The 13,006-nt window shown below is 36.7% G+C and overlaps 1 protein-coding gene across 12 annotated transcripts in view; it reads left to right on the forward strand.

The window, feature by feature from the left end:
* SATB1 (SATB homeobox 1) overlaps positions 1 to 13,006 on the forward strand; it is a 109,362-nt gene that overhangs the window by 26,249 nt on the left and 70,107 nt on the right. For all 12 annotated transcript variants that reach the window (XM_019497925.2, XM_019497928.2, XM_019497926.2 and 9 more), the window contains 2 exons: positions 187 to 313; positions 1,042 to 1,165. In XM_019497925.2, coding sequence (XP_019353470.1) covers positions 187 to 313; positions 1,042 to 1,165 — 251 coding nt within the window. The remainder of the gene's footprint in view (positions 1 to 186; positions 314 to 1,041; positions 1,166 to 13,006) is intronic.

Genomic DNA, 13,006 nt, shown 5'->3' on the forward strand with positions numbered 1-13,006 from the left:
TGCTTGTTGTAATGTATTTATGTAACTTCATCGTACATGTAGTAATTTTTTTGTCTCCATCCTCAAAAGAACATGGTAGCAAGGACTTTTATACGACTTAATTTCAGATTTTCTTCCTGCCCCTCACCCCATGCATTGCAAGGTAAGCTATTTTAATAAATATGTATATATTTTTGTGTGTCATAGGGCTTATCCAGGTTGGAAAGTGGAATCCTGTTCCACTCTCCTATGTGACAGATGCCCCTGACGCCACAGTAGCAGACATGTTACAAGATGTGTATCATGTAGTCACACTGAAAATCCAGTTACACAGGTGAGTTACATACCCACGTTGGGACACGAACTGCCATTTGGCCACTATTATGGCTAATAATAATATCCCTAGTTTTAATTCACACTGTGCTGTGCCCAAAGTACAGAGGCTTATCTAATTTACTTTTAAGTTACTGTAATTCTTCTTAAGTTACAACATACCGTTGCAGAAAACTTTTATAGCTCTGATACATAGATTTTCTTTGGATATCTCATTAAAAGAATATTGCATTTTAGTCAATTAAATGATGCATTACAAGAAGGCATTTTACATAAAGTTTACTTAAGAGAAAAATATTTTTGCATATCATGAACAGTACCATCTGTGTGCATTTTGTAAAAGAATGACTTGCTCACACTTATTGTTGCTGTCTAGGTTCTTAAATTTCACAGTAACAAAAAACAAAAAATGGTTAATATATTAATGCTTTTCATGATCAGTCGTGAGAAAGCATTACACCTTAAATTGTTTTACCAAGCGCATCAGAGCAGGAAGGTAGAAGTAACATGAAAAAATAGTCGCCACATGCAGCTGATGTATAATTCATGCATCAATACAGCAGATGTGTTGTATAAAGTAATTAACTAATCGGAACAATCAGGAGACCGAGAGCAATCTCCAGATGCATCTGCTTGATGCGCAAAATGAAATCTGTCTGTCTTAAAGGAATGTTCTGCAGCAGGATGCAATCTTGTAATAATCCCTTTCCTAATCTATGTTTCAAATAGTTGCCCTAAACTAGAAGACTTGCCTCCTGAACAATGGTCTCACACAACAGTAAGAAATGCTCTGAAGGACTTACTGAAGGATATGAACCAGAGTTCATTGGCCAAGGAATGTCCCCTTTCACAGGTACTTAGCATAACATGTAATAAATAATAAAGCACTATAGGCAATGCTGATCTGAGATTTGAGATTTCCTCAGACTGTAGCAAGTGGTATCTGAACAGTGGATCTGCCAAAATGCAGGTTCATTTGACCACTTACAATCTCTTTTAAAATGCTCGATTCATTTTGAGCATAGTTTTACAGAATTTTCCCTTAGGGAGCTGTGAATGACTGTTTCCACTACACTAGATAAGACTAAAATTATGTCACACCAAACTGGATTGTAACTGGTTTAGTCTTCAATCTTTGAACTGCTTTGATGTAACTGCCTTTTTTCAGGCATGTGTTGAAGTTGTTAAAAGGCTCCCTACTTACTGCTGTCAAAAGTACTGTTGAATTTGACTGTTTGTTAGATAACCTACACTAGTTTTAAATGCTAATTCATAAAACTAGACAGTCTGTTTTGGCATACCATATGAGTGGGGAGAGAAAAACAGAATAAAGGTTCTTAATGTGTTTGTTGTTAAAAACAACCAAAAGAAAATCGGTCATTTATTATAACTAATCAAAATATATTTAACAGGAATAAAACCTTATATTACCCATTGCTAAACACTGAACTGCAGTTTTCCTCAAGGCTTTGTTGCATTGTTCTTTTTGTCAATTATTTAAACTGGTGTGAAGGGAGAGACTTATTTTCCTGTGCTGTGCAATGAGTGTCCAGTGATTATTGAGGTGGGAGCCACAGATTTATTGTTCCATTATTTTAAATGTATTTTGATGTGCTACAGTTGAGATTTTAAGACAGAAATTGTGGTATAAATAAGTGATTCTGGTCATCGTTAGATGGGGAGGGGAGAAGGAACCCAGATTTTATTTATTAATTTATTTCCCTTCCTCCGCCTACTTAAGTCCTTCAGAAGCAGAGCCATCGGTTGGTTTAAACAAGATGGCTATATCTACCAGATACTTTAGCAAAGGTTGTTTTCCTCTCACTATTTTTTCCTATGGTTAGATTGCTTTCAGTGATTTGTCTTCAGTCTAGGAATTTTTGGAGTGGAAATAATCAAAATTATCTTCACTGGTTGCAAACCATTCCAGTAATATTTTTGCAAAACTATCTTGTATGTACCTACTACATGAGCATGTGAGCTCTTGCACTGCTGGCTTATGGAGACTACAGATAGTTTAGGATTTGCTCCACCTTAGTCTACCAGCTTTTACTTTTTTTTTAATATATTGATGGAAAGTAGTACATTGTTTGGCAACAGATTATCCAGCTGGGTTTTTTTTGTTTGTTTTTTTTTTTTGCATAGTGTCTCACGTTGCAGTTTATCTATATGTACTCATGATGCAATGACAAAACAGTAAAGCTAGAGGAATGCATCTTCAGATTCCGCATGTACTTTTTGGTAGAAAATAAATAAATTCTACCTCTAAGGATTATTTAGTGAACGCTGAATTTCCTTCCTTTTAATTTAAAAGGACTGTGTCACTTAATATTTAACAAGACCATCCAGGATGATCACCAGGGATCCTGGTTTTCTCTGATTTTCAAAAGAACCCCCAATTTTCAGTTAAAGTAATCCCAAATCCATATTTTTCCACAATGAAAATGAAATATCGCTATGTATATATCTATCTATCTATCTATCTATTAGTGGTGTTTCATTTAAGTAGCAGAAAAATGTGGATTTGGGGTTACTTTTTTAACCAAAAATCGGGGATCTTTTTAATTTGGAGAAAACCAGGATTCCTGATGATTGCTTCTGAGACTAGTAAAATAAATGGTTACAAAATCCTAAAATTTACTATGCTATTTTATAGGTAACTTTTCCTTTCCCGAGTTTAAAGAATGCACTCTTTTGTTTTTTACAGATTTTTCTGGTTTTATTTCGTAGCAAATCTTTCTTTTCTTAGCTCGTTATCTAGCCAGATACTGAAATATTTGGATTGCAAGTTAAAAATATCTTGAAGAAATTTGATCCCTTTGTGAAATTTTTTTTTTTAAATTGCACATGCATACATGCACACACTACAAATTTCAGGAAAAATACATACATTTGTCCTAAAATATGTAAAAATTAGCGTTTTTTATGTGGGCTGATCAAAGATCCATTAAAGCCAATGGAATTTTTTTCCTCTGACTTAAGGGAGTGCCTTTTTTTTTTTTCTTTAAACAAGCCATCAGTACTTAACTTTGACCCAATCATGTCCTTTTAAATTGGCTAAATAAGATTAAATTGTTTCAGACCGAACAATGACTAATAGACTATATCCCTAAATACATTACTCTTTCATATGAAAGGCACTCTTTTGAGTCTCTATTTCCTAAACACTTTGAAATTTGGGAGTGCTCTGGAATGCATGTATTCTCAGTCCAGAGATCAGGAATAAGAGCAAGTAACAAGCTTAAGGGCATCTTCTTCCCATCGGATCACATAAGCACTGGTCTTTGCTCTGAGAAGAGGTACTCATGGTTATACTTTTGTAGACATAGGCACAGGTATGTTGTATTCCATCATAAAAATAAACCATCACAGTGACTTTTATCGTAGCTTATATAGGTTGTTATTGATGTAATTTTATTAATTGGCAAATGCTTCAGACCAGAACCAAGGACATCTACCACTATCCTGGTTTAGGGAGAGAAGGGTTTTTGTAAAATAATATAAGCTGGTTTAGTGTATGAACAGCATTGTTAATGCACAGTTTGAGAGGGGGAAGTTAGAGAATGATGGTCTAAATTTAGAATTTGTCTACTCTGTCAGTTTTTCTTTGATTTTTGTGTGTCCAAAATAGTAATATTTCTGCACTGTAGAAATCAACTAAAATATATTTAGTAGGATTTGCTGGTATAGTTGTTAATGGGCAGTTAAAGCCATATAGACAAATAATCCTGGTCACAAGGACAGATTATATCTGTCTGTGTAAATTATGCTTCTAAATTCAGTGGGATGTATCTTTTGACTTTGCTACCTTTCCTAGTTTGTCATTCCTTTTCTTGATAACTTGCTGTCATTGAAACTTCAGAGTATTGTGGTGTGCACTTTTGTCCACCACTCTCTTTTTCCATATTCTTTCCTCTAGCAAAATGCTATTTTGGCACTCTTGCCCTGGTAAAAGGGGTGGAATACACAGCCTCTTCCAAGATTATTGTAGCTAACTTGTTCTGAGAATGCTGTGGCAACTCGCATTTTTTGTTTTCCACTGAAGCCTAGTTTATTACTTGCTATGCTGGCCTCGATCACCAGGAATTCCCAGTGAAATAAATTTGAACTCAGTGGATAGACTGGAGGTACTATATGGCTCTAAATTACTGTGCAAACTTCAGAAATCCAGAGGTTATTCTTAAATTCTGGCTGCAAGCAAGCAAGCTAAAAAGACGGCTACTAACTTCAGATGATAATTTCAAACTCTTTTGAATTTTATAAGCTACAGGCATATTGGTGATTCCATTATGTTAGGCTAGCAAAAGATGTAAAGGCAATGTAAGGAACTTTCCATGTTTGTTTTATCCACTTTGGCTCCATTTGTGTCCTCCCTAATTATCTTTTGCTGGGAAGGAGACTCTTTTTAAATTCCATCTCCTGGGAGTTACGAATTGGAGCATTTCCATGGTGTCCTCAGCCTTGCTTTCTGCCCACTTTTGGCTCTACCACTTCCAAGGAAACTGTAGACAAACTACCATAAATTCTTGGCCCCAGTTACACGCACCCAAGCTTTGAACTGCACAAAGTCACTATAACTTCCCTTCAGGCTCCCCATGTATTTACTTTGACTTCAGTATTTAAAGATAAGCTCAGTGTGAGTGCTAAAGATTAATTCTATCTCTGAACTTTCATTGATACTTTGGATTATATAGTACATGTTTTTAATAAATGAATACTCAGAATTTGATCTATTTAGTTGCACTCGCACACAATCTGATATATTAGAGTAAGAGCTCAGGCTGCTGGCCTGAGAATGGGCTGGAAATTTAGAACCGAGTTGTATCCGTAGTTCTGGAACCAACTAATTGCATGCCCTTGGCTCATTGACTATATCCTTTATTTTAGTGTTCTCTTCTGTAAAACGGGAAGTTAATACCCTCCAAAAGAGGGTGTGATCAGTGTGATTTACTCACCCTCCTCTAAAAAGGGGCAGCAATGGCCATTTGTTGAGCATCCCTGATCACTGTCCCTGACCTTTATTTTATAAAACCACTCCTAGCCTTCCAAACTCCTAGCAAGCTGCTACCCACCCTCAGAAGCTGACTTTTTTTTTAATCTATCAAAATATGCTTATGAAAAGTAGTCATCAGAAAGTTTCACTGTTTTTTGTTTTTTTTTCCCCGTTTTTCCCCCTCCATTTGTGTCCCCCTTCCCCCTTAAACATGATCCAAAACATTCAGATTATGACCTAAGGTTCAGGGTAGGCAGTATCCATTCCTGGTGTCAGTGACAGATTAAAGGCCTTGCTATGTCATAACCCTTCAGGGCTTTAAAAAGAGCTTTCTGTCCTTGGGGAGGGAAGAGGGGAGGTAGAGGGACAAGGCATTTTCCAGTTTTGAAATGGGTATACAGCACTCACCTGTAGCTCTCAAAGAGCCTGTGATATTTTTGGACTCCAGGATTTTATGCAAAGTAATGTTACGTGAGGTATTTTTTTTAGGATGCGTAACTTCTGATTTCCTCCTCCCACCCCCATTCTGCTTTTCAGGGGGTTTTAAGGCTGTGCTTATGATACTGAAGAAGAGAATAGCTTTTTAGATGAAGGGGAAACATACACTCTGCACATATGTCACAACAACGAATGCATGTATAGTACTAAGGTTTTAATAGCTTCATACTTGTGATTAGTGCACCCATTCCAAATGCATTCTGTTCAAACTTAAGTAAACGGCATGCATTGTGTTTACAATGTACAGAGTGTATATAACATTCCCTTCTCTTTCAAAGATCAGTCCCTGAATCAGCAAATTGCTCTGTGTGTGGGACCCTCCAAAACAGAGTTTGTGGGTGCCAAGATATGTGGACATAGAACAAGTATTTTATGTACTTCACCTGACCTAGTAAATCTGTGTTAAAGATGTAGGAATTCTGGCCACTATAGTAAATGATCAGTCTATTTAAAAACTTCACTCTTTATTCAGCTAATAACATAGTTAAACTTTTTTTTTTTTTTTTAAGGGAGAAACCTTTGAGTTGCAATTTAATTAAGGATCATAATCTAATCTAATTGAAGCCATTAGGAGACTTTTTGTTTTTTCCTCCATTGGAACCAAAATTTGGATTTACATGTGTTGGTAGATTCAAAATTGTTTTTAACAACAAGCTGTACAGTGTTCCCCCCCCCCCCCCCCCAGCTTTTAATTTTACCTGCCCAGACCTGACCTGAAGTCCTTGGATTTTTGTATGTTGGGGGGAACCCCACAACTAATAGCAACCATAACATCTAAAATTTAAGGAGTTGCATTCCTTATACTGCTTTGGTTTTAAATATGTCATCAATTATTGCAGGGGAAATGCAAAACCTTGAGGGCCTTGTTCAGGTTTTGGCAAGTCAGCAACAGAAGAACTAACTTTTTAGAATATTTCTACTATTATACAGATTCACTCTTCTTAAGTCTGTACTTGTTGATGTGGTGCCTTTTTTATATAAAATAATTTATTTCAGCTTGCTGTGAAATCTAAAAGTGTTTAGCTATGTTTTTGCTTTTATTAATGCAGATAGGCCAGGCAGTTGTAATGAGTTGCAAAGCCTCTAGCTGCCAGGACAGTAATAACTGAAAGTTAATATCAGGGTATCAGTAGATGAAGTGAAATAAGTCCTGCCCTGTCTAGTTTCTGGTGGACAGGTGTCAGTATCGCAAGAGCCATTGTCACAGTTGTCAATCCTGTGACAGCCTCAACAAGAAGGTAGGCATGAGAATGGAGGGTGGCTTTTACTCAAGGTGAATCTTACAAGTCATTATTTTAAGCACATGTATGGGATAGCTTGAGGCTCTTTGTGCAGTTCCCTGTGTTGTACCTCCTCTGTGGAGAAGCAGAAGTAATTTTCAGTCTTTGGTACCATCTAGCTGCAACAATCCATTAAGAAATAGTTTAATAATGTGGTTATCTGACTTGTGTTAACTCAAGTTGCAAAATTGCAAACTGTGTAAGGCTAATTTTCCCTCCTTGACTCATGCTGCTGTTCTCTCTTTCACCTCTTAGTTGAAGATAGTCCCCTTTTAATTTAGGTAGTAGTTTTTGTCAGTTTGTCAAACTTCTAATGCAGCCAAATGTGTTTTTAATATTTAAAACAATTTTGTGTGACCTGAAAATGTATCAAAAGGAAAATAAACTTCTAATAAAGAGCTAGGAAACAGATGCATGTGAAACTTGGAACTGGAGACCAAAAATCATTGTCCCTGAGATTTCCTGATTGATTCATTATTGAGCGTAGTGGGAGTCTCAAACAAATGCAGGCTCTAATCTCAGAGGGTCCTGTTAGCACATGAATCCTTTTCTGAGGGGTTAGTGAATCTGATCACACAATTTTCTTACAATGCATGAATTTAAGTCTGATAACACATGATGCTTGACACGTCCTGTATGATGGTGTTTTTTTCTGAGAGTCAGTTGTGAGAAAATGGCCTCAAAATTGTAGAGCCCCAGATTTATGCATTTCAGGGGAATACTGTATTTCAGGGACACAGCTCCCTACTTTCTATATGTTGGCTCATTTTGATTTATAATTGTGACTTTTTTTTTTTTTGCAGTCCCCCCTCATGTGAATTTCTGTATCATGTGGCCTCGAAATTTTAGGGAAGTGAGAGGAATAAAACAAGGAACACAATGAAAATTACAGAAACAAAAAGTATCTATTATAAAAGCCAAACACTGTTTTAGTTCAATTTTCACTGTAATTCTGATTCTGCTAGAAGCTATATAAAATAACTAGTATTTAAAATCCTCAATGCAGTACATCTTCATGTGTAGAAAATACATAACACATAGCATATTTAGTGCCAGTAAAACAATAATCTATTTGTTAAGTGTGAGGGGTTTTTGAATCTTTTAATGCGTCAGTCAGGCATTTTGTATCTGAGTTTTTAACCCCAGATTTGACTAAGACTTTACTAGAAGGTTAACAAGCCACTTCCCAGTTTTCTTTAAAGCAAGGTCTGCAAATAACAGGCTTATATTTTTTCTTTTATTGGAAAATGGTTGATTGTAGGGTACTGTAAGAGTATAAACAACATAAGAGATCCTTTAACATAACATAAGAGAGCCTTTAGTCGCTTTGCTCCCTAGCTTTGGAACTCATTGCCAATTGAAGTAAGGAACGCTCTGACTGTTGGGACTTTTAAATCTAGACTTAAAAGTTATTTGTTCTGTTTAGCATTTTTAAAATGAATCTATTAGGAATTGTATGTGCTTCAGTTTTAATTTTAACTCGTAATGATTGTAAAGCACCCTGGGATGCTTGCATGAAGGGCGCTACAGAAAACCAAGATTGTATTGTACTGTGTTGTTATGTATTGTATTATTACATGGTGCTGGAGCTGGACCACGGACAATTCGTATAGAAAGCATTTGAATACTTAGCTAAAGATAAGGAGTGGGGGCTGGAGCTGTCTCTTCTTACTTGTTTCCCCCTTTTCTATGTCAGTTATTTTATTAAACTAAATTAACATGGCAGTTATTCCCTAAGAAATGCCAACATAATTTACTGTCTGCAAAGGGGCTCAGAATGTAAACCAGATGACAAACTAAAAATAAAAAGTCCACATTAAGATTTAATTGCACTTCCCTTTCTATATTGCGTTCTTATGTAAAATACATTACAAACAGTATTTTCTTTATCACTTCCTTCACTTTTTAACTGAATTTCATTAACAGTAAAGAAATATATTGTCTCTGATACAGTAATGTCACTTGACAGTTACTCCCTTTGCTTGATGTACATGTCTCTTAGAAATCTTTTTTTATAACGAATATGATAGCATGAGCGGCAGCCAAGTATTGCACAATCTTATGATTTGCAAGTTTCCCAGTTCACAGCTTTGTTGTAGGTCAGTTAACACCTGCCTAACTAATGCCATTCTGGTCCTCATATCAGTTTTTCACAGTGATTCTCAGAGGTGTAGATTTTTTATTCCCTCCTTACCTAAAAAAAAAAACCTGTGGTAGACTTGTATATTCTGAGATGCATTTGTAATAATTTAATTAACTTTATTTCTGTCCATTACGGATCTCCTGTTTAAGAGCCAATTAAGTCTTCCCTTAAAAAAAAAAAAAAACAAAAAAAAAAAAACAAAGCCAGTAGATGAACTGGACTTTCCCAGATGGTGATTTTTTTTTGTCTTTTAGAACCTTTGTCTCATGCAGTATCCACCATAATCGTTCTTCTTTCATAACAAGTGGACATGACCAGTTTGTGACCTGATTTTTTCCTGACTTTGTATTTTGCAAAATGTCACCAGCACAGTGAAAAAGGTGCCAAAGTAACCCATATGTTTTAATTGTGTGTCCTGTCCTATTATAGTGTTGAGTTATTCTGTCTGATAGGCATGTCTATGCTGTAATCACTGCTCGCGTAGACATTCCTGAACTAGCTTGGGTGTTGCTTGCAATCTGGCTGTAGTAGTACAGACCTTCATGTGGGCTTCAAGACTCTGTTGAGAAGCGGAACAAATATTTGGGGGGTAAACTTGGAATGATGAGACGCAGCTAAACCAGTTGCTACATTAGACCAAAGTCACTGTATTAGATTATTATGGGGTGGGACCATGGGCAATCCTTATAGAAAACATTAAAATACTTGGTGAATACAAGGAGTAGGGTCAGAACATTAATTACTGACATGAAGACTCACTTTTGCTTGATAACTGTTTTCCACAGATGAGAACGAAAACAGTGCGATTGACTAGTCAGAATTTCTTCTTGCCTTGACAGGATAAATTACTCTCCTTTCTCAGATTGATCTCAGCCCAAACTTGACTCCTCCTGTGAGGATTGTTTGAGAAGAAAAGACATGGGGGGGTGGGAATTAAAGGTCCTGAAATATGTGAGCCAACTCTCACAAAGTTTAACAAAAAATGGCGTGTATCATTTCCTCTTCACTTCCTACCTTGGCCTCCTGCAGAGGAATCCTAAGGGAAGGGTGAAGTCTCTGTCTGCTTCCTTCATTGCCTCCTTGGTGGAAAAACTAGTATCGGATTCCTCTGATGCTTTGCAGCATGTACAGGACACACATTTTAGTCATGAGCAGTAGAAGCCTCAGACCTGTCTTGCTCCAGATCTTGAAATAAACAAACTAAAAAGAACTGTATCCATTCCCAAAGGCTGAGAAGACATAAAAGACTCTCTTCACATATGCAAGGCTGGAGAAAATACCCAATTGTAATGAGTCACAAAATATTTTTAAGCTCTGTGCTTTAGTGTGACCTGGACATAAATAAAAACCTAAGCTATTTAATTAGTTTTAATCTTTTAAAAGGCTCTGTGACTTTTGAAAGAGAATATCCATGTAAAAGAAGCCTGTGTAGCTTCTCTTAAAGACTTCTGTACTAACATTTTTTTTTTTTCTAGGGTGATGGGAAGTTTTTGGAGATAAAAAGCTCTCAGTCTTCCAGGTGTATAAAAAGGCTGACTTTGTTTGAAATAGTTTGTCCAAACTATAGCTTTCTCTCAAAACTTTATAATCCCACATCTCAAAATGCCTTTTCAAAATATAATATCAAAACATAGGTCTCACTTATTAAAAAAAAGTATTGGGAACCCCAAAAGTTATCGGATACTTCCTATTTATTCTTCATTAAGCAAAAGGGGAGCAGTCATACCACATCATGCTGCTTGCTTACCCCAAAAATCTGTTAATCATAACAAAAGGTCTTCATGTTGAAGACATTCTTCTGGTAGTAATTGTAAATGTAGCATCATGGGGTTTCTTCTTCAGAAAGTGTATTCTTATTGCAAGCAGGCTGAAATTTCTCTTAGAATGTATCTAGTAACATCCAGTTTTGACCTCTTCCATTCTGTTTCCTCAGTGGGTAGATTTCTTGGAAAAATTCCTTTATTTGCCTTGATTGATAGAAACACTGAAGTTTATATGCAATGTACATCTTGCCCAGCCTAGATAAATGATTGATTAAAGTTTCATCTACTTATCAGATTCCCTTATGAGACTTCAGACACCTTAAATTCTCAAGTTTGCAATGATTGAAAAAGTTTGAATCCAAATGTCTAGTATAATGAGTTCAGGAGTCCTCTGGTGGGATGAACGACTCCTTTCCAAGGTGGGGTATGTTTGGGTTTTTTTCAAAGAGAGCTTAATCTCCCTACAGTCTGTAGTAAGCGGGGGTCATTCAGAAGTGACATTATTTGTTATCTCTACTGTTCACCCTGTAGTAGAAGGGCTACTTTTTGTACTTGGCTATACCAACAAGGAATGGGGAGGAAATGTCACCTTGATTCCAGTAATTAGACTACTATGGAAATATTGTGTTCCATTCTCATCTGTATATGTGTTTAAAAGATTGGCAACAGTACAGAGATGAGTCTCCAAGATGATTTTGGTTCTGGTAAGCTCTCCTTACAATGAAAAACTTAAGTAGCCTTCTAGTTAATTTCTTTGAAGGTAACAAGGTACCTTTCTTTGAAGGATAAGAGGTAATGTGGTCACAGTTTATATATACCTACATATGGCAAACATAGGACACTAAAGGACCTTTTAATCAAGCCAGTCAAAGCAAAATAATAGGATCCAGTGCTTGGAAACAAGTCACTGAAGTTCTAGCTAGAAACAAAATTCACATTTTTAACAGTGAGGTATTATGGGGTGGAACCAGATTAGGCAATGAGTGAGGTAAATTCTCCAACTCTTGAAGACTGGATCTCTTCCTCAGAGAGGCACTCATTCGACCACAGACTGCTGGGCTACATGCAGAACTCTCTGGGTGATATTCTATGATTTATGTAGACATCCAGATACAATCAAAACGGCCCCTTCTGGCTTTTAAAATCTATTAAAAATATGTAGGAGAGAAGATCAAAGAAAGATTTCTTCCTAAACACCAGAAGAAATTTAGTAAGGCAACGGTTAGTGCTACTAAGTCTAAGGACTTCTTGTCTGGACGTTGTGCCTTGGGGCTTAAATTTGTGCCAGACATCTGATCTTTGCATAGCAGAACAGTGGAATCCGAGAAAAGACGTGCTTTTTCAGCAAGCCCTACTTCCCAGCAAGGAAATCTTACTTAAGTTGGTGGACAATTCTGTGCAATTTTGAGGAGTCCCTTTACAGGAACCAAACTGGAGAATTACCACAACAGATGGTTTAAGGCTTGTGTGTCATCACAATCTGTAGACCGAAAACAGAGTCTCGCTGTAAAAAGAAATACACTTTTGCTCTGAACAGCATCTATTTCACTATTATTTCTAAGATTAGTCTGTTCCACAAATCGATTGCACTGGTAAAATATTTGTTCACATCATACCCTCATGGAAGACTTGGTTTGAGAATGTAAACAAGGAAAACTGAAGGATCCTTATCTAGCCAGAACAGAATTGTTGGAAGTAAATGTAGCTCATGTAGCAGAAAGAAAATGTAACCAAAAATTGCTAAGAAAAAGGGATGAATTCTAGTATTTTGCTAGACTAGTTTGAGGCTTGCCCTGGCCTCAAGTACCCGAAAACTTCTGCCTCTAAATGTCAATTGACTACTTCTCCATGGTATTTGAATACTAAAGTAAAATTTCCCATCTACCCACCTCTTATTTAAGTTTTGTGGCCTCTGCGGATAAGTAGTCTGGTATCTTGGACAGCAGGAGTGTTTTTGTATGTCTTGGTGCCCTCATCCTGGCATGTCCTGTCTGTGACCACCTGTTCCTCACACCCT

The sequence above is a fragment of the Alligator mississippiensis genome, chromosome 5 (assembly GCF_030867095.1).
Source record: "Alligator mississippiensis isolate rAllMis1 chromosome 5, rAllMis1, whole genome shotgun sequence".
Classification (NCBI taxonomy): domain Eukaryota; kingdom Metazoa; phylum Chordata; order Crocodylia; family Alligatoridae; genus Alligator; species Alligator mississippiensis.